Source organism: Nerophis ophidion, linkage group LG17, assembly GCF_033978795.1.
Source record: "Nerophis ophidion isolate RoL-2023_Sa linkage group LG17, RoL_Noph_v1.0, whole genome shotgun sequence".
Lineage (NCBI taxonomy): Eukaryota > Metazoa > Chordata > Actinopteri > Syngnathiformes > Syngnathidae > Nerophis > Nerophis ophidion.
This window is the reverse complement of record NC_084627.1, coordinates 1,523,905-1,546,689: the sequence shown is the minus strand read 5'-3', so window position 1 is coordinate 1,546,689 and position 22,785 is coordinate 1,523,905. Positions and strand designations below refer to the sequence as shown.

At 42.1% G+C, this 22,785-nt stretch overlaps 1 protein-coding gene and 1 long non-coding RNA gene across 5 annotated transcripts in view; one reads left to right on the top strand and one right to left on the bottom strand.

Annotated features, from left to right (window-relative positions):
* Positions 1-22,785, top strand: part of rfx3 (regulatory factor X, 3 (influences HLA class II expression)) — a 73,073-nt gene that overhangs the window by 34,301 nt on the left and 15,987 nt on the right. The window contains exons 4-9 of one of the 4 annotated variants that reach the window (XM_061875698.1): positions 3,347-3,605; positions 14,845-14,919; positions 15,089-15,270; positions 15,331-15,450; positions 15,526-15,575; positions 15,708-15,850. In XM_061875698.1, coding sequence (XP_061731682.1) covers positions 3,347-3,605; positions 14,845-14,919; positions 15,089-15,270; positions 15,331-15,450; positions 15,526-15,575; positions 15,708-15,850 — 829 coding nt within the window. Of the gene's footprint in view, positions 1-3,346; positions 3,606-14,844; positions 14,920-15,088; positions 15,271-15,330; positions 15,451-15,525; positions 15,651-15,704; positions 15,851-22,785 lie in introns of all 4 variants that reach the window. The other 3 variants (XM_061875697.1, XM_061875696.1, XM_061875699.1) reach the window with 3 other exon arrangements.
* LOC133535776 (uncharacterized) overlaps positions 1-22,785 on the bottom strand; it is a 52,887-nt gene that overhangs the window by 20,856 nt on the left and 9,246 nt on the right. The window lies entirely within an intron of this gene.

Below are 22,785 nucleotides of genomic sequence, written 5' to 3'. Positions count from 1 at the left end.
TTCACGGTGGAAGAGGGGTTAGTGCGTCTGCCTCACAATACGAAGTTCCTGCAGTCCTGGGTTCAAATCCAGGCTCGGGATCTTTCTGTGTGGAGTTTGCATGTTTTCCCCGTGAATGCGTGGGTTCCCTCCGGGTACTCCGGCTTCCTCCCACTTCCAAAGACATGCACCTGGGGATAGGTTGATTGGCAACACTAAATTGGCCCTAGTGTGTGAATGTGAGTGTGAATGTTGTCTGTCTATCTGTGTTGGCCCTGTGATGAGGTAGCGACTTGTCCAGGGTGTACCCCGCCTTCCGCCCGATTGTAGCTGAGATAGGCGCCAGCGCACCCCGCGACCCCAAAAGGGAATAAGCGGTAGAAAATGGATGGATAGAAACTGATAACACGGTGCTGTATTTTACTTATTTATCTATTTTTTTCAACCGAAAAGGCTTTGCTCTGATTAGGGGGTAATTGAATTAAAAAAATGTTCACAAAGGGTACATAACTGAAAAAAAGTTGAGAACCACTGCTCTAGTGACTCAAAGCGCTTTACATAGTGAAATCCCAATATCTAAGTTACATTTAAAGCAGTGTGGGTGGCACTTGGAGCAGGTGGGTAAAGTGTCTTGCCCAAAGACACAACGGCAGTGACTAGGATGGCGGAAGCGGGGATCGAACCTGGATCCCTCAAGTTGCTGGCACGGCCACTCTACCAACCGAGCTATAGCGCCATTAAATATTATATACAGTACAGGCCAAAAGTTTGGACACACCTTCTCCTCATTCAATGTGTTTTCTTTATATTCATGACTATTTACATTGTAGATTGTCACTGAAGGAATCAAAACTATGAATGAACACATGTGGAGTTATGTACTTAACAAAAAAAAGTGAAATAACTAAAAGCATGTCTTATATTCTATCCATTCATCCATCCATTGTACCGTTTGGGGTCACTGGGGGTGCTGGAGCCTATCTCAGCTGCTTCGGGCGGAAGGCGCGGTACACCCTGGACAAGTCGCCACCTCATCGCAGGGCCAACACATTCTAGTTTCTTCAAAACAACCACCCTTCGCTCTGATTCCTGCTTTGCACACTCTTGGCATTCTCTCGACGAGCTAACTCCTTCAAGAATGGTCGAAAATCATTTCAGGTGCATCTTGAAGCTCATCGAAAAAAACGCCAAGAGTGTGCAAAAAAGTAATCAGAGCAAAGGGTGGTTATTTTGAAGAAACTAGGATATAAAACATAACTTTTATGGACAGAATTTCTAGGCGCAGTCAGGGCCTTGAGGGGATCCGGTTTGGTGGCTGCAGGATTAGGTCTCTGCTTTTTGCAGATAATGTGGTCCTGACGGCTTCACCTGGCCAGGACCTTCAGCTCTCACTGGATCGGTTCGCAGCCGAGTGTGAAGCGACCGGAATGAGAATCAGCACCTCCAAGTCCGAGTCCATGGTTCTTGCCCGGAAAAGGGTGCAGTGCCATCACCGGGTTGGGGAGGAGACCCTGCCCTAAGTGGAGGGGTTCAAGTACCTTGGAGTCTTGTTCACGAGTGAGGGAAAAGTGGATTGTGAGATCGACAGGCGGATCGGTGCGGCGTCTTCAGTAATGCGGACGTTGTATTGATCCGTTATGGTGAAGAAGGAGCTGAGCCGAAAGGCAAAGCTCTCAATTTACCGGTCGATCTACGTTCCCATCCTCACCTATGGTCATGACTCTGGGTTATGACCGAAAGGACAAGATCACGGGTACAAGCGGCCGAAATGAGTTTCCTCCGCCGGGTGGCGGGTCTCTCCCTTAGAGATAGGGGGAGAAGCTCTGCCATCCGAGGGGAGCTCAAAGTAAAGCCGCTACATCGAGAGGAGCCAGATGGGGTTGCCCACATATGAGGTCCTCTCCAAGGTTCTCATAGTCATCATTGTCACTGGCGTCCCACTAGGTGTGAGTTCTCCTTGCCCACTAAGTGAGTTTTTCTTGCCCTTACATGGGTTCTTCCGAGGATGTCGTAGTGGTTTGTAAAGTCCTTTGAGACATTTGTGATTTAGGGCTATATAAATAAACATTGATTGATTGATTGATGAGGTGGTTCGGGCATCTGGTCAGAATGCCACCCGAACGCCTCCCTAGGGAGGTGTGTAGGGCACGTCCGACCGGCAGGAGGCCACGGGGAAGACCCAGGACTATGTCTCCTGCATATGAGAGTAAACAATCTTGAATCTTGAATGGCCTGGGAACGCCTCAGGATCCCCCAGGAAGATCTGGACGAAGTGGCTGGGGAGAGGAAAGTCTGGGCTTCCCTGCTTAGGCTGCTGCCCCCGCGACCCGACCTCGGATAAGCGGAAGAAGATGGATGGATGGAAGGATATAACACGTGTGTTTTAGTTATTTCACGTACATAACTCCACGTGTTCATTCATAGGGACAACGTGGCGCAGTGGGAGAGTGGCCGTGCGCAACCCGAGGGTCCATGGTTCAATCCCCACCTAGTACCAACCTCGTCACGTCCGTTGTGTCCTGAGCAAGACACTTCACCCTTGCTCCTGATGGGTGCTGGTTAGCGCCTTGCATGGCAGCTCCCTCCATCAGTGTGTGAATGTGTGTGTGAATGGGTAAATGTGGAAGTAGTGTCAAAGCGCTTTGAGTACCTTGTAGGTAGAAAAGCGCTATACAAGTACTACCCATTTATTTAATTATTTATTTATTTATAGTTTTGATGCCTTCAGTTACAATTATTTTTAGATATGCGTATTGAGGCAAAACAAATGTATGTTGCAAAACCCCTTCTCATTTTTTTCCCTTTAATGTGACCCTTATTTTAAAACCACACCCCGCCCTCTCCAAAAGTATCACAATATAATTTATATTTTGAAATTGCTATTTGTATCTTAAAGTTGTCACCACAATAATTTTTTTTCCAGAAATGGTCCAAAATAAACCTCAGCTACAATCGGGCGAAAGGCGGGGTACACCCTGGACAAGTCCGATTGTAGCTGAGGTAGGCGCCAGCGACCCCAAAAGGGAATAAGCGGTAGAAAATGGATGGGTCCAAAATAAACTTCATAATAATTACATAGTTTCACCCGGTCAAAGTATTGCCTTCACACTTTCAAATCGGCACCAAAAAAAATCTCAAATTAGCATTAATGTAAGGATGTTGCACATCAGTGTTATTTTGTGTCACGATAATACCAGAAAGCATCTACTGGACAAACAACTTCTCTTGACAAGATACATGTCAAGAAAATCCATTAGTAACAAATTAAAAGGCAAAAAAAACACCTTTTTATAAATTCTTAATTTCCCCTCGGGGATTAATGAAGTATTTCTGATTCTGATTGTTTCCGCTGCTCTCTTCCTGACAGACGAACCTACTCGTACTCGGAGCCACAGCTGTACAGCCAGAACAGCGGGGGAAGCTACTTTGACACGCAAGGGAGCTCGTCTCAAGTGTCCACGGTGGTCACCTCCCACGGCATGGCCAGCAACGGCGGAGGGGGCAGCGGAGGCATGAGCATGGGCCTGACCGGGGGTCAGGTTATCAGCGGCGGCTCCGGGGCCTACCTCATGGACAACGCCGGAGCCCACCCTGCCACCCAGACCGCACGGGCGTCCCCGGCTACTGTAAGTAGCGCCACGCCTGGCCTCATGTCTCGCTTACCTTCCAGACCCATCTGTCGAGCTTTTCTTACCTGCACTAGTAGACTCGACGCGCTGAATTAGCACTGACACACAATCTATACAACCCAAAACCAGACAACGTGTAAATGGTAAATAAAAACAGAATACAATGATTTACAAATCCTTTTCAACCTCCCATATTTTTCGGATTATAAGTCCCTCCGGAGTATAAGTCGCACCGTCCGAAAACGCCTAGTAAAGAAGGAAAAAAACATATATGAGTCGTACTGGAGTATACATAAGTCGCATTTTGGGGGGAAATGTATTTGATAAAATCCAACACCAAGAATAGACATTTGAAAGGCAATTTAAAATAAATAAAGAATAGTGAACAACAGGCTGAATAAGTGTACGTTATATGAGGCATAAATAACCAACTGAGAAGGTGCCTGGTATGTTAACCTAACATATTATGGTAAGAGTCATTCAAATAACAATAACATATAGAACATGCTATACGTTTACCAAACAATCTGTCACTCCTAATCGAAAATCCGATGAAATCTTCTTCCTCGATGTCGCTTCTAAACAACTCTGCCAACTCCAAAGGTATGCGCCGCTTCCTCTTGTCGTTTTCTGCTGCATATTTCACTACGTCCAGCTTGTAATCGGCAGTACATGATTTCCTTTTCGGTGCCATTTTTGTTCAGCCCTTTTCACCGCCAACGATGAAATGTTCCATTTTAATAGCTACAGCAGTAGCATATAGCAGTTAGTATTCCATGACCCACAATGCACTTCTGCCATGACCCTCCTCCGCTGAATTCTTATTGGTTGACGTTAGAGCTGCGCGGATAGGAAATTATATCACCCGCAACCGCATCAGTAAAGTCGTCATCCACCCGCAATCCACCCGAACCAACATTTCATCAAAGCCTCACCCGCCCGTTGTTATACATCTATTATAGACGATGCAAGGCATTAGTGAGGTTAGAAAGTGTAACTCCCTCCAAATAGCACAGACACAATGGCTTTCTTGAACAGATTTATTTGAAGGCTTACTTTCCCTTCAAATTCACTGTGAAAACTGTAATAAATAAAGCAGGCTACAAACGTAAAAATAATAACATCCACAGCATGTGGATCAAACATTTTACCAAGTAAAATACCAAAAAATGACAAATACTTCGTTGGCCATACCCGGAAGTAGCTTCCTTACATCCGTCGACAGACCAAACGAGACACTTCAAAATAAAAGTATGCCCACATACTGTTTCAAAGAGTGCTGCTCGTGGGTAACAACATTTAACTATATATAAATGGTTGATTTCTATAGGCTAGTAAGGTAAAGTGTTGTAGCTGACAAGTTTGGGCTACATTGCTTTTGCAGCCTTCGTCAGAGGCGTCACGTGCTGTTAGCGTGACGTTGTCTGTGACGTGTTATATGGATTGTACCATCAAGTGTTGTCAGGTATAACACTTTACCTACTAGCCTGTATAAATCAACCATTTATAAATACACGTCAGTAGGCTAAATGAACCTCTTCAACATAACATTTAACTATGTATAATGTAGCGGCTGGCTACGGGGTGTTAGCCAATGACTTTGGCTGGGGGGCGGGACTTCTGGGAGAGATAGGGAAGTGACGTTATCGACAGGAAGTGAGAGTTTGCGTTGTCCCGGGAAAAGCGTTAGAGACATGAGAGCTGTTGTGTGGTTGTATTACATCTTGTGCAATAAAGACAAGACAAACGAAGAAGTTTTATGATCCTACATTCTTGGGATTATTACAATATATATTTCCGAATTGGTTCAACCGCCACCCGCCCGAATCTATTTAAAATCAATTTTTTCGTCATGTCACCCGCCCGACCTGCGGTTTATCCGCAAACCGCGCATCTGTAGTTGACGTGTATGTGACGATTGCTGACATTTTCTTCGTCTCTTCCGCGAATGAGATAAATAATATTATTTGATTTTTTACGGCAATGTGTTAATAATTTCACACATAAGTCCCTCCGGAGTATATGTCGCACCCCCGGCCAAACTATGAAAAAAAAATGTGATTTATAGTCCGAAAAATACAGTACATTCAATTGAAGAGACTGCAAAGACAAGATCTTCACGTTTGAACTGGAAAACTGTTATTTTTTGCTAATATTAGCTCATTTGGAATTTGACGCGTGCAACATGTTTTAAAAAAGCTGGCACAAGTGGCAAAAAAGATCGAGAAAGTTGAGGAATGCTCATCAAACACTTATTTGGAAAATCCTACCTATGAACAGGCTAATTGGGAACAGGTGGGTGCCGTGATTGGGTATAAAAGCAGCTTCCATGAAATGCTCAGTCGTTCACAAACAAGGATGGGGCGAGGGTCACCACTTTGTGAACAAATGCTTGAGCAAATTGTTTAACAGTTTAAGAATAACATAGCTCAACAAGCTATTGCGAGGAATTTAGGGATTTCACCATCTACGGTCCGTAATATCATTATAAGGAATCTGGAAATCACTGCACGTAAGCGATGATATTATGGACCGTAGATTAATTCGATCCCTCAGGCGGTACTGCATCAGAAAGCACGGCATGGGTAACTTACACATCTGTGAAGGCACCGTTAATGCTGAGAGGTACATACAGGTTTTTGGAGAAACATTTTGCATGTTGTCATCCAAGCAAAGCCATCATGGACGCCCCTGCTTATTTCAGCAGACAATGCCAAGCCACGTGTTACAACAGCGTGGCTTCATATTAAAAGAGTGTGGCTACTAGACCCTGGACCGTTGAACAACTTAAGCTGTACATCATGCAAGAATGGGAAAGAATTCCACCTGAAAAGCTTCAAAAGAGTGTTGTTAAAAGGAAAGGCCATGTAACACAGTGGTAAAAATGCCCCTGTGCCAAATTTTTTGCAATGCTTTGCTGCCATTAAATTCTAAGTTAATGGTTATTTGCAAAAAAAAATAAGTTTCTTAGTTCGAACATTAGCTATCTTGTCTTTGCAGTCTATTCAATCAAATATAAGTTGAAAAGGATTTTCAAATCATTGTATTCTGTTTTTTTTTTACCCACTTACACAATGTGCCAACTTCAATGGTTTTGTGTTTTGTATATTCACTGGCCACTTTCAAGACCTTGAAAAGTGCTATCCTCTTTCCAGGGATATTTTACCATATTTTTCCAAAAAACTAAGGACCGGGGGTGTCGGATTTCCCCCTTCACCATTAGTCTTATTTTGGTAAATGGTAAATGGGTTGTACTTGTATAGCGCTTTTCTACTCCTTTTTAAGGAGCCCAAAGCGCTTTGACAGTATTTCCACATTCGCCCATTCACACACTGATGGTGGGAGCTGCCATGCAAGGCGCTCACCAGAACCCATTAGGAGCAAGGGTGAAGTGTCTTGCCCAAGGACACAACGGACGTGACTAGGATGGTAGAAGGTGGGAATTGAACTAGTAACCCTCAGATTGCTGGCACAGCCACTCTACCAACTTCGCCACGCCGCCCCTATTTTGTATGTTTCAGAGAACCAGCGTCTTCTGCAGTAGACTTTTGCCTTTGGTCTATGTATTTTTGTCAGAGTTACATGAGCGCACTGCTGTTTTTAAGGACCCTCTGCAAAACAAGTGAGTCAAAGATCAGCTCTGACAGCACTCGAGCCTTTCCAAGAATTTACTGTAAAAAATGAGTCTCTCACAAGTTTTTTTTAACTGAACCGGCCACAAGTTGCATTCCCCAAATGATGAAAGAAGAGAGGACCTAAAATAGGGCCTTAAGGAACACCATTAGTACAACTAAAGACATTGACAAATGACCACTGACAACATCTGAAGTAAACAAGCTACTGCAACACTTTAGTTAAATAGACTAAATCACATTAAGGAAAAAATGTGCTACTGCCAAAAAGGAAATTATTCAATTGGAATGTCTCAGTTATGTAAAATCACAAGTTTGGACCTTGGTGTTCAATGTTTAGTAGAAAGTGTAAAATGACAAGGCAAAGGTCTGCCAATGTTGTCCAAGTTCCTCTCTACAACAGGAGGGTCAACATCAACACCTTTTGAGACGTCTAATTTCCAAAAAGAAGAAATCCTGAGATTTTCCAACAAACTTAATGCAATGAATATAAAGTTAATGTTATGCTGCTGAAATGCATGTTGCTGAAGCTCCCACACTTTGGATAACGAAACTGCAAGCAAAATATGTCCACCGCACCTTGTCAGGGACATATTCAAAGTACATTGTAATAGCATAGTAATTATAATAATAATAATAATAACTTTACATTTGTTAAAATCTCAAAGTGCAAAAAAGTATAAAAAAAATAAAAATAGAAAGTTAGAATATATAATAAAAAATTCCATCCATTTTCTACCGCTTATTCCCTTTTGGGGTCGCGGGGGGCGCTGGCGCCTATCTCAGCTACAATCGGGCGGAAGGCGGAGTACACCCTGGACAAGTCGCCACCTCATCGCAGGGCCAACACAGATAGACAGACAACATTCACACACTAGGGCCAATTTAGTGTTGCCAATCAACCTATCCCCAGGTGCATGTCTTTGGAAGTGGGAGGAAGCCGGAGTACCCGGAGGGAACCCACGCATTCACGGGGAGAACATGCAAACTCCACACAGAAAGATCCCGAGCCTGGATTTGAACCCAGGACTGCAGGACCTTCGTATTGTGAGGCAGATGCACTAACCCCTCTTCCACCGTGAAGCCCCTAATAGAAAATTAATATAGAAATTAAATCAAGATAAACACTGGATAAAACAGAAAGATAGATAAAAATAGAAATGAAAGCACTGGATAAAACAGATAAGCAAGCAGTGTATTTCAAAACAAGAAGGCAGAGAAATTAGATAAAAGCTGTGTTAAAAGGTGAGTTTTTAGTCCCTTCTTAAAACGGTCGACCGACTGTGGTGCTCTAATATGGTCGGGGAGAGTGTTCCAGAGTTCTGAAGTGGTCATGACATGTACATTTAGAAAGCTTTTAGTCTCTTTCTAAAAAATATATTACTTGATAGGAAAAGGAAACTTGTAATCAATACTCCTTGTCCCTCACTTTTTCATGTGCAAAAAATCCTGTGAAAATAATTGTTTTTTTTTATAAAGCATGAAAATGATAGGGTGGACAATGGCATACATTGTGAAATATCATTAAATAGCCTTATTAATTCAATACATATCAAGAAAATTCTGTAAAAAAAAAAAAAAAAACAGGTCCTTTTTCCCTGCATGTAGGAAGAAGTTACTAGTTAAACAGTTTTGTTCCATTCTACCAGCTTGATAAAGTTGAATAAAAACATCAATCAATCAAATGTTATAGAGAGAACGCTCGGACATATCTGCAAACATCTGCAGAGACATTGCTTTATTCTGCTGTTGCTATTCCACATATTGTGCTTCCACGCTGCTTCACTTTGACTTTCCTTTCATTGACACCCTTCCTTTTCCCAGCAGACTAGCAGACTTTTTTTCCATTTGTGCCTCGCTTTCTTTGGGTTCTTTTTTCTTTTATCCTGGTCAGAATCACAACATTCTCTATATCGTCTGCCTTCTTGCTTTCTCAGGTTTTTTGAGCTCATTCCTTTAAAAAGACAATTCAAAATGTTCACTCACACATTTTAAATTGCCTTTCCAGCTAAACTAGGCTTGCCTTATAAAATAGTTTTTTTTATATAACTAGTATCCCCAGAAAATGGCATATTGTCCACTCCGATTACTGTTATACAGTGTACTTTTGTGTTTACATTTACAAATGCCGTAATATATGTAACACAATCAGCACATGGCCTAAACAATGCACTTGTCCACCCTGTCAGCACGCCTCCAATGACCGAGGGGACATATTTGGATTAGCATTTAATAAGGTAGTACGATCAGTGCCAGAGCTTGGTTCGCATTGCCGGCAGTAAGTCGAACACATTTCCAGTGAGGGTTGGACTCCGCTAAGGCTGTCCTTTGTCACCGATTCTGTTCATAACTTTTATGGACAGAATTTCTAGGCGCAGTCAAGGCGTTGAGGGGTTCCGGTTTGGTAACCGCAGGATTAGGTCTCTGCTTTTTGCAGATGACGTGGTCCTGATGGCTTCATCTGACCGGGATCTTCAGCTCTCGCTGGATCGGTTCGCAGCCGAGTGTGAAGCGACCGGAATGAGAATCAGCACCTCCAAGTCCGAGTCCATGGTTCTCGCCTGGAAAAGGGTGGAGTGCCATCTCCGGGTTGGGGAGGAGACCCTGCCCCAAGTGGAGGAGTTCAAGTACCTAGGAGTCTTGTTCACGAGTGAGGGAAGAGTGGATCGTGAGATCGACAGGCGGATCGGTGCGGCGTCCTCAGTAATGCGGACGTTGTACCGATCCGTTGTGGTGAAGAAGGAGCTGAGCCGGAAGGCAAAGCTCTCAATTTACCTGTCGATCTACGTTCCCATCCTCACCTATGGTCATGAGCTTTGGGTCATGACCGAAAGGATAAGATCACGGGTACAAGTGGCCGAAATGAGTTTCCTCCGCCGTGTGGCGGGGCTCTCCCTTAGAGATAGGGTGAGAAGCTCTGCCATCCGGGAGGAACTCAAAGTAAAGCCGCTGCTCCTCCACATCGAGAGGAGCCAAATGAGGTGGTTCGGGCATCTGGTCAGGATGCCACCCAAACGCCTCCCTAGGGAGGTGTTTAGGGCACGTCCAACCGGTAGGAGGCCAAGGGGAAGACCCAGGACACGTTGGGAAGACTATGTCTCCCGGCTGGCCTGGTAACGCCTCGGGATCCCCCGGGAAGAGCTAGACGAAGTGGCTGGGGAGAGGGAAGTCTGGGTTTCCCTGCTTAGGCTGTTGCCCCCGCGACCCGACCTCGGATAAGCGGAAGATGATGGATGGATGGATGGAAGGTAGTGGTGGACTTTGAATCAGTTAGCAAGCTAAATGTATAACGTTCAACAAATGTATTTAAAATGTCTAAATAGTTCCCCGCCTTCTGCCCGAATGTAGCTGAGATAGGCTCCAGCACCCCCTGTGACCCCAAAAGGGACAAACGGAAGAAAAATGGATGGATGGAAAAAGTATTTGTATTAGTTTTTTCCCCCCCGAGTGGACATGTTAAGCTTGACAACTAACTACATGTGATGAAAATGTCAAAATAATACTTTTCAACTATCCACGTTTTCAGCCTCATGTGATAAAAAAGACTATGTTTGTAGTAAAGTCACTGACAACCTGAGAAGCTGTTCCAAGGACATGTGCAAAATTATTATGAAATAGAAAATAAATGACTATAATGACTAATTTTATCAAAGAAGTGGTTGTGGAAAATAAAACCAGGTAAAAAGAAATTGTTATATCATTTAACCACTTATTACATATAATGTAGTGCGCAAAACAATTTTTGGGCAATGCCAAAGTTACATTCATTAGTGATAATGTATTAAATTAAGGAAACATATTTTAAGACACCTATTGTTAAATTAATGTGTTATTATAACAATTATAAATGTTTGACCATTTACAATAAAGCTTCAGAGTTGTAATTTTTTGCTTCTTTTGAATAGTGATAAGGACACCAAAGGCACTTTATATTGATATTGACTCTGGAGTACTCGGGAGGAATCTTTTTTTTTTGGAATTTGCTGCAAAAATGTTTGTCTCCCAAGTTTTGAGTGTCATGGTGTTATTCCCAGGCCGTCAGTTGAAAAGCCCTGCTATGTTCTAATCTAGTCATTATGTGGCTGTGATTACATTTACTATTAGGGGACACTTTGCCACAAAACATATATAGAGCAGGGGTCTCTTAACTTTTTTTGTACCAGGGACCAGTTTAATGTACAAACACCATTTACATATGAGTTGGGAAATTGTGTTAGATGTAAATATAAATGGAATACAATGATTTGCAAATCATTTTCAACCCATATTCAGATAAATATGCTACAAAGACAACATATTGGATGCTCAAACTGATAAACAATATTTTTTGTGCAAATATTCATTGACTTTAGAATTTGATGCCAGCAACACATGACAAAGAAGTTGGGAAAGGTGGCAATAAATACGGATAAAGTTGAGGAATTCTCATCAAACACTTATTTAGAACATCACACAGGTGTGCAGGCTAATTGGGAACAGGTGGGTGCCATGATTGGGTATAAAAACAGCTTCCCAAAAAATGCTCAGTCTTTCACAAGAAAGGATGGGGCGAGGTACACCCCTTTGTGCACAACTGCGTGAGCTAATAGTCAAACAGTTTAAGAACAATGTTTCTCAAAGTGGAATTGCAAGAATTTTAGAGATTTAAACATCTACGGTCCATAATATCATCAAAAGTTCAGAGAATCTAAAGAAATCATTCCACTTAAGCGGCATGGCCGGAAACCAACATTGAATGACCGTGACCTTCGATCCCTCAAAAGGCACTGTATCAAAAACCGACATCAATCTCTAAAGGATATCACCACATGGGCTCAGGAACACTTCAGAAAACCACTGTCACTAAATACAGTTGGTTGCTACATCTGTAAGTGCAAGTTAAAGCTCTACTATGCAAAGCGAAAGGCATTTATCAACAACATCCAGAAACGCCAACGGCTTCTCTGGGCCAGAGATCATCCAAGATGAACTGATGCAAAGTGTAAAAGTGTTCTGTGGTCTGACGAGTCCACATTTGAAATTGTTTTTGGAAATATTCAACATCGTGTCATCCGGACCAAAGGGGAAGCGAACCATCCAGACTGTTATTGACGCAAAGTTGAAAAGCCAGCATCTGTGATGGTATGGGGGTGCATTAATGCCCAAGGTATGGGTAACTTACACATCTGTGAAGGCACCATTAATGCTGAAAGGTACATACACGTTTGGGAACAACATATGCTGCCACCTAAGCGCCGTCTTTTTCATGGACGCCCCTGCTTATTTCAGCAACACAATACCAAGCCACATTCAGCCCGTGTTACAATAGCGTGGCTTTGAGGAAAAAAAAGAGTGCGGGTACTTTCCTGGCCCGCCTGCAGTCCAGACCTGCCTCCCATCAAAAATGTGTGGCACATTATGAAGCGTAAAATACGACAGCGGAGACCCCGGACTGTTGAACGGCTGAAGCTCTACATAAAACAAGAATGGGAAAGAATTCCACTTTCAAAGCTTCAACAATTAGTTTCCTCAGTTCCCAAACATTTATTGAGTTTTGTCAAAAGAAAAGGTGATGTAACACAGTGGTGAGAACATGCCCTTTCCCAACTCCTTTGGCACATGTTGCAGCCATGAAATTCTAAGTCAATTAAGATTTGCAAAAAAAAATAAAGTTTATGAGTTTGAACATGAAGTAGTGAAGTGAATTATATTTATACAGCGCTTTTTCTCTAGCGACTCAAAAGCGCTTTTACATAGTGAAACCCAATATCTAAGTTACATTTAAACAAGTGTGGGTGGAACTGGGAACAGGTGGGTAAAGTGCCTTGCGCAAGGACACAACGGCATGTAGTGACTAGGGTGGCGGACGCTGGAATCGAACCGGGAACCCTCAAGTTGCCGGCACGGCCACTCTACCAATTGAGCTATATCTTGGGGCGGTATAGCTCAGTTGGTAGAGTGGCCGTATAGCAATATCTTGTCTTTGTAGTGCATTCAATTAAATATGGGTTGAAAAGGATTTGCAAATCATTGTATTCCGTTTATATTTACATCTACACAATTTCCCAACTCATATGGAAACGGGGTTTGTAAGCATAATTTTCATGGACTGGCCTTCGAAGTGTGGCAGACAAATACCGGTACTGCAAAAATAAGTACACGAAAAATACAACTCACCATAACGCTGAATTAATGGGAGCCCTTGGCTGGTTTCTTTGCGATGAGATGGAATGAGAAATAGTATGCAGTAGGAAGGGGATTCATATGACTCCAGTCGTTGCAATTTACCTGACACATGAAACGTGGCGATTTGGGGGGATGTATTAGCCACTTTAGGCGTCAGACGGCAGAGTGCTGAATATCTTAAAATGTGTTTTGTGGCTATTCCAACTTTGACCACAGTGTCAGTTGCCATGTAGAGTGGCTCTTTCCATCATTTTCAGCAGACTGCATTGCAAAATGAATAAACCCCACCTTGAGCCATATAAATCCCTTCACTTCTGTATACCATCAACCTGCCGGGGACTGCAGATGGAAATTAGCCTTTGGCTACAATCTGGAACATTTGCATACATGTTAATTGGGAAGACATAATCTGCAAATCCATTATCCGAGTTCTATTATTCATCTATCCATCCATCCATCCATTTTCTACCGCTTATTCCCTTTCGGGATCGCGGGGGGCGCTGGCACCTATCTCAGCTACAATCGGGCGGAAGGCGGGGTACACCCTGGACAAGTCGCCACCTCATCGCAGGGCCAACACAAATAGACAGACAACATTCACACTCACATTCATCTATGAACAAGCTAAATGGTGTGTCTAGTGGGACAGGCGAAATTGGTATATAATTTATTTATTTTTATTTTTTTAATTGTGCCACCCGGTACCAAATGTGTCATAGACTAGTACCTGAATTGTAGCATCCCAACACTAAAATAAATACTTTTTTAAGAACCTTGTACCAAATTTAATGTAAGTGACAAAGCATGACTTCAATATCTACTCAGTGGCCTAGTGGTTAGAGTGTCCGCCCTGAACTAGGTAGGTTGAGAGTTCAAACCCCGGCCGAGTCATACCAAAGACTATAAAAATGGGACCCATTACTTCCCTGCTTGGCACTCAGCATCAAGGGTTGGGATTGGGGGTTAAATTACTAAAAATGATTCCCAGGCGTGGCCACTGCTGCTGCTCACTGCTCCCCTCACCTCCCTGGGGTGGACAAGGGGATGCGTCCAATGCAGAGGACCAATTTTACCACACCTAGTGTGTGTGTGACAATCATTGGTATTTTAACTTAATTTTGGAAGTTAGATTATATGCAATGTGTAGTCTTGTTGGGTCCTGTGTAAAAGTTGGATGTGCACCAGAGGAATCTGGAAGAGTTAGTTCTCTGCCAGTATGGCATTGCTAACTTTCACATGAGACGCCTTCATATGTCTTAACTAAGCAAATATGTTATTTTACGTTCAGCTCTACTCGGGTTCACGCGCGCTTGCTCTGAGGTGAAGGGCTTTTGCCGAGGTTTTCTTTGTCACTCCATTATTTTGTTTGACTCTTCCTGGCTTTTGTTTTTATTTCCCTCTTCTTACATTTTGTTGTCCTGTGCTTGGTGCGTTGTCAGATTGAAATGGCGATTGAGACGCTCCAAAAATCTGAGGGTTTATCCAGTCAGAGAAGCTCGCTACTCAACAGCCATGTAAGTTGCTGCGCTTTGCCTTTTTCCTGTCTCTCTTCAGTTCGCTGATGCCTCTTGCTTCTTTTGGCTGCTTTGCTTTTTTTTTTTTTTGAGGGGGGGGTGATTTGAATTATAGACAGGCAGCCCTTCGTCTTTTGTGTGTTGTTCAAACCGTTTCCCGCCCTTTCAGCTGCAGTGGCTGCTGGACAACTACGAAACAGCAGAGGGTGTGAGTCTACCACGATCCACCCTCTACAATCACTATCTGCGCCACTGCCAGGAGCAAAAACTGGACCCGGTGAACGCAGCCTCCTTTGGCAAACTCATCCGCTCCATCTTCATGGGACTCCGTACAAGACGCCTCGGGACAAGGTACGCTCTCGTGGCCCGGACGCCCTATCCAGCCTTTGACGTCGGTGTTCCGTCTTGCAGGGGGAACTCCAAATATCACTACTACGGAATACGTGTCAAGCCTGATTCGCCGCTCAACAGACTCCAGGAGGACATGCAGTATATGGCCCTCAGACAGCAGCCGGTTCAGCAGAAACAGAGGTAGACTCTCCCGTGCGCGTGCACACACCCAGTAACTGGTTTGAGGACATTAAAGCCAAAGGCGGACCATTTCAGATTCAAGCCAGTGCAGAAGTTTGACACCAGTCCGTCAGAGAACTACTCAGGTGGGGGTCTTAACCAGCCGGGTGCAGCTGAGCAGACGATTATCGCACAGAGTCAGCACCACCAGCAGTTCTTAGGTCAGTCGCAGCCGCATAAAAATGACCCTGACTGTCTTCTTAATGACTCCGTAGCAGCCGATTTAACTGTCGTCATGGCAACAGATGCATCGCGGGCTCTGCCTGATTTTGTGGAGCTGGACTTGGGGCAGTGTAACGCAGAGAACATCAGCCCGGAGGACGTGAAAGCTCTCCAGTCACTTTACAGGGAGCACTGTGAGGTTAGAGCACGTTGTCTTGCTTTGCACGCTTTTGCACTAATAGAGTCCTAACATGCTTTTTGAGGAGAATCCGCTGCCCCCTCCCTCTTTAACTCCCGCCCATAACTGCACTAACATGTCCATCATCAAAACTCACCTTTTTAATTGAATCTTTAATGGTATTACTTCATTCAGTGCATAATTGTTTTCTGTTTTGAAGTGAAGAACTGTTTTTTTCTTTATGCATTGCTTTATTGTATTCTATTAATTCCACATTTGTCTGATGTATTGTGATTATTTCATTGACAATAATCATAGCTTTACAACGTGAGATACGTATAAATTACCGTTTATTTAAAAAAAAAAACATTTGTCCTGTCCAGCTTCTCAGGCAAATCATATAGTTGATGTAGATGCCCATATCGGCTGTTCAGATTTACTTTACAAAAGAGAAGTGTAGAATACTTCCCTTGTTGCCTTATTTGAATTTGACTTCATTAAATGTATTTTTATTATCATTTGGTGCAGCCGGGCCGGAGCAGGAGGGGATAGAAAGAGAAAAAAAGGAAGACGGGGGAAATTGTGGGGATAAGACGGGAATTAGACAGGGACAAAAACAACAGCAAACACAACAATAACAACAACAACAATAGAACAACACCAGCACACACGATATGTACAAATATAATCGTAAAAATGACAGCAAAAAAGTAGTTAGCGAAATAAATAATAATACAGAAATGACAATGAGCATTTTTACACTACAACTGGATTAATACAAATACCAATAGAAAAAGCGCTATTGATCAACTATACCAATAGTTTACCTTTATTATCAACAATACAGTTGTTCAAATGCAACAATACGTATACATAATAACTAGACAGGGAAAAAAAAGGAATACCAAAAGATGGAGGAGAAGAGTTCTTTAAACCATTTAAATTACCATTTAAATGGATCAAAGAACATTCAACATCACTTTTACTAGAACTGTCCGATAATATCGGGCTGCCGATATTATCGGCCGATAAATGCTTAAAAATATAATAATTGCTTTTTTTTTACGATATTCGATATTCCCCAACTCTTAATTACCGATTCCGTTATCAACCGATACCTATATATACAGTCGTGGAATTAACACATTATTATGCCTAATTTTGTTGTGATGCCCCGCTGGATGCATTAAACAATGTAACAAGGTTTTCCAAAATAAATCAACTCAAGTTATGGAAAAAAATGCCACCATGGCACTGCCATATTTATTATTGAAGTCAGAAAGTGCATTTTGTTTAACATGCCTCAAAACAGCAGCTTGGAATTTGGGAGAGAGCATGAGGAGGTTGAGGTGGGCGGGGAAGGGGGTAGCGTGGGGGTGTATATTGTAGCGTCCCAGAAGAGTTAGTGCTGCAAGGGTTTCTGGGTATTTGTTCTGTTGTGTTACGGTGCAGATGTTCTCCCGAAATGTGTTTGACATTCTTGTTTAGTGTGGGTTCACAGTGTGGCGCATATTTGTAACAGTGTTAAAGTTGTTTATACGGCCACCCTCAGTGTGACCTGTATTTGCATTCACTTGTTTGTGTGAAAAGCCGTAGGTATTATGTGATTGGGCCGGCATGTAAAGGCAGTGCCTTTAAGGTTTATTGGCGCTCGATGTCCGTGTACCACTCCGTACAGCGGCGTTTTAAAAAGTCATAAATTTTACATTTGAAACCGATAATTTCCGATATCACATTTTAAAGCATTTATCAGCCGTCTGATATAATCGGACATCTCTAATTATATCCAAAACAGCTGACTGTCATTAGTGTCGCAAAGCCCATTTAGATCTCTTTTTTATTAATGTCGAGTGAAAAGAGCAGCATGTTTTATGTGCAGACATACAGTAACTCATCTTATAGTGTTTGAAGGCAACAAGGCATTGTTGGCACAACCGTGACGTCATCACAAGTCTCCGTTGTTGCCATATGCACGCACACGCTAAACGGAGAATTTTGGAACTCTACACTTTGGCAAGCATTTAAAAGTCTCCATTTTTAAAGACTAAAGTATGCGTCTGCGTGTAGAAAATAGGCCTAAACGCAGAGATAAGTATGTGTTCATTAAGTATCTGTGTTCGTGTGGACACGGCTTGAGTCTTTGCTTGGGTATTCGATTACACCGAATGATAAAGACAAGTTTGTTGTATGATAACCTCTGCAACCTTTACTATCAAAAGAGACTTGTTGCCGCCTCTTGCACTAAAGAAAAATAGTATAGAGTAGCAAAACGTAACACGGTTTATACATTTTTGAACATGTTCATCTTTGTTTTTTAATATTTTACAGGCAAATCAATCTGTTCATGTGAAATTAAACTACTTTACCTTTTTGGCAAGTATTCATGTTTAGCTTAACCAAGAAGCTGAACTGAACACACAGGCCTTCCTTGCGCCTCAGAACTTAGTCTGTGCGCATTCACGGCCTCACGGACAGCCGGGAATTATAGATGTCTTTGTAAAATGCAAACTTTTCTCACCCCAGGTTATAAAAAATCTGTGGGGGAGCCACAACACTGGGGCAGAAGAGCCACATCAATCAATGTGTATTTATATAGCCCTAAATCACAAGTGTTTCAAAGGGCTGCACAAGCCACAACGACATCCTCGGTTCAGATCCCACATCAGGGCAAGGAAAAACTCTACCAAGTGGGATGACAATGAGAAACCTTGGAGAGGACCGCAGACGTAATAGTGTGAAAGTCCAGTCCATAGTGGATCTAACATGATAGTGAGAGTCCAGTCCAGGAGACCATCCCAACATCCTGGATCTTAGGTGTGGTCTAGCTCAAGGTCCGGAGGCCAGATGTAGCCCGCGAGAGGCTATGAATGATGGGATGAAGTGCTTTCTGGCTAAATTGTTTCTTTCAATTTTGGCAGAAAAAATGCACTGAATGCAAATGCATATCCTCTAAACCTTATTAGTCGTATCCGATCATGCAACAAAATATTGAATTTATTTTGGTTATCACAAATACATACCTAAACATCTGTTTGTCACTTTGACTTACAATTCATAGCAAGTTCACCGACAATCTGTTGGTAAAAAATGCAATAATCAAACAATTGCCTGTGCAAACTGTGTACTAAGGCTATTACAGTATAAGTTTATTTTCATATGTGTTCACGGTCACAAGCAGCCATAATTGTGATGTGAACCTCCAAAAAACACAACTTTGACACACCTGACCTGGATAGTATACATCAGGGGTCGGCAACCCAAAATGTTGAAAGAGCCATATTGACCAAAAATACAAAAACAAATCTGTCTGGAGCCGCAAAAAATTAAAAGCCATATTACATACAGATAGTGTGTCATGAGATATAAATTGAATTAAGAGGACTTAAAATAAACTAAATGAGCTCAAATATACCTACAAATGAGGCATAATGATGCAATATGTACATATAGATAGCCTAAATAGCATGTTAGCATCGATTAGCTTGCAGTCATGCAGTGACCAAATATGTCTGATTAGCACTCCACACAAGTCATTTACATCTACAAAACTCACCTTTGTGCATTCATGCACAACGTTAAAAGTTTGGTGGACAAAATGAGACAGAAAAAGAAGTGGCATAAATCACGTCCTCGAAAGTCGGAGAAAGTTATGCATGTAAACAAACTAGGGTGAGTTCAAGGACCGCCAAAATAAGCAGGACAAAACAGCTCTCGCCAAATACTCGAATCAGTGACGCATGTTTAATACAAACAGTGTGCTTTATAACAATTATGGAGCTTTTTGTCATGTTTGTCCTACAAAAACCATATTAAAACAAAAAATATGTTTTTAACCCCCTCATCTTTTTCCATTTTTCATACAGTTTTGAAAAAGCTCCATAGAGCCACTAGGGCGGCGCTAAAGAGCCGCATGCGGCCCTCGAGCCGCGGGTTGCAGACCCCTGGTATACATAAACAAGCAACATTTTCGCAAATTGTCTGATTGAAAGCCGTATCACTGGAAAAATGTGGCGTACAAAACCCGAAGTACCACTGTAGATAATTAATAAGGGAGATAATGGGGTCATGTTCCTGTTCACAGTTCCAATCATGTCTGAGACTCCACCGCTCCTCATTCATCTTCTGTAATTGCACTTCCTTTTAAAGACCATCATTTAGTTTTCCCTTACACATACATATATATTAATCTTTGAGTATGGGTTTAGGTGAGAAAAGGTTGGAAAATGATGAACAACAATTTGACAAATTAAAGACGATATAACAGCTAATCAAACTTCATCTGGATCCACACTTCAGAAAGGTCACGCTTGTTTACAGTGAAAGATTTTTTTTTTTTTTTTTCAAATGCCAAGCGTTGGCATTTTGATTTCTCAACATCATAAAGTTTGAAAAATATCACCTAAGGTTTACATCTTCCCCGCTTGTGTCCTCAAATACCCGACTGAAAAACCAACCTACAGTACTGTATTTTTCGGACTTTAAGTTGCAGTTTTTGTCATAGTTTGGCCAGGGGTGCGACTTATACTCAGGAGCGACTTGTGTGTGAAATCATTAACACATTACCGTAAAATATCAAAAATTATAATTTAGCTCATTCACGTAAGACATGGGTGTCAAACTCTGGCCCGCGGGCCAAATATGGCCCGCCATGTAATTTCATTTGGCCCTTGAGGCAATATGAAATTAACATGAGCGCTGGCCCGCCAGTATTATACAGTGGCTGTGCCGCTGTAACACCGCATTCACCGCTAATAGTCATAATTGCCAACCCTCCCGATTTTCCCGGGAGACTCCCGAAGTTCAGTGCCCCTCCCTAAAATCTCCCTGGGCAACCATTCTCCCGAATATCTCCCGATTTCCACCCGGACAACAATATTGGGGGCCGTGCCTCAAAGACACTGCCTTTAACGTTCTCTACAACCTGTCGTCACGTCCGCTTATCCTCCATACAAACAGTGTGCCGACCAAGCCTCATAATATAAGCGGCTTCTACACACTCACAAGTGAATGCCATGCATACTTGGTCAACAGCCATACAGGTCACACTTGAGGGTGGCCGTATAAACAACTTTAACATTGTTACAAATATGCACCACGCTGTGAACCCACACCAAACAAGAATGACAAACACATTTCGGGAAAACATCCGCATCGTAACACAACAGAACAAATACCCAGAACACCTTGCAGCACTAACTCTTCCGGGACGCTGCAATAAACGCTACCCCCTAAAAGGTTAATTTGTTCAACCTTGGCCCGCGGCTTTGTTCAGTTTTAAATTTTGGCCCACCCTGTATTTGAGTTTGACACCCCTGACGTAAGAGACTAGACCAGAGGTTCTTAACCTTGTTGGAGGTACCAAACCCCACCAGTTTCATATGCGCATTTACCAAACTCTCCTTTTTTTTTTTACAAATTCAAGACAAAGTTGTATGTTTTTTGTAACACTTTAGTATGGGGAACATGTTCTAAGTAACAAAGACTTAATTTCGAGTTTTTTGGACACTAAGGGAACATATTCTAAGTAACAAAGACTTAATTTGGAGTTATTTGGTTAGGGTTAGAGCCAGGGTTGGGGGGTTAGGGTTATAATAAGCCCATGCCGAATAAGGCATTAATAAGTACTTAATAATGACTAGTATAAAGAGCCAATATGTTACTAATTTGCATGTTAATAAGCAACTAATTAATGGTGAATATGTGCACAAAATGAACAGTGCATGAACATCACCTTGTTCAACCAACATAACCAACACAATGCATAAACTCACAACTATTTACACACCTGCTTTCGCCGTGTCCCTAGTACGCCGATAGGGAGAAATTTTTATATACACAATGAGTCGGGTGTGTTTCGACCTCCACCGAACCCGAGCCCGACTCACCGAACCCCTAGGGTTAGATCGAACCCAGGTTAAGAACCACTGGACTAGACGTATAAGATTTCATGGGATTTATCGATTAGGAGTGACAGATTGTTTGGTAAACATATAGCATGTTCTATATGTTATAGTTATTTGAATGACTCTTACCATAATATGTTACGTTAACATACCAGGCACCTTCTCTTTTGGTTATTTATGCCTCATATAACATACACTTATTCAACCTGTTGTTCACTATTCTTTATTTTAAATTGCCTTTCAAATGTCTATTCTTGGTGTTGGGTTTTATCAAATACATTTCCCCCAAAAATGCGACTTATACTCCAGTGCCACTTATGTATGTTTTTTTCCTTCTTTATTATGCATTTTCGCCAGGTGCGACTTATACTCAGGAGCGACTTATGTGTGAAATCATTAACACATTACCGTAAAATATCAAATAATATTATTTAGCTCATTCACGTAAGAGACTAGACCAGAGGTCCTTAACCTTGTTGGAGGTACCGAACCCCACAAGTTTCATATGCACATTCACCGAACCCTCCTTTTTTTTTTTTTTACAAAGTCAAGACAAAGTTGTATGTTTTTGGTAACACTTTAGTATGGGGAACATGTTCTAAGTAACAAAGACTTAATTTCGAGTTTTTTGGACACTAAGGGAACATATTCTAAGTAACAAAGACTTAATTTGGAGTTATTTGGTTAGGGTTAAAGCCAGGGTTGGAAGGTTAGGGTTATAATAAGCCCATGCCGAATAAGGCATTAATAAGTACTTAATGATGACTAGTATAAAGAGCCAATATGTTACTAATTTGCATGTTAATAAGCAACTAATTAATGGTGAATATGTGCACAAAATGAACAGTGCATGAACATCACCTTGTTCAACCAACAAAACCAACACAGTGCATCAACTGATAGTTTATGCACTGTTATAGTTATTTGAATGACTCTTACCATAATATGTTAGGTTAACATACCAGGCACCTTCTCAGTTGGTTATTTTTGAGTCATATAACGTACACTTATTCAGCCTGTTGTTCACTATTCTTTGTTTTAAATTGCCTTTCA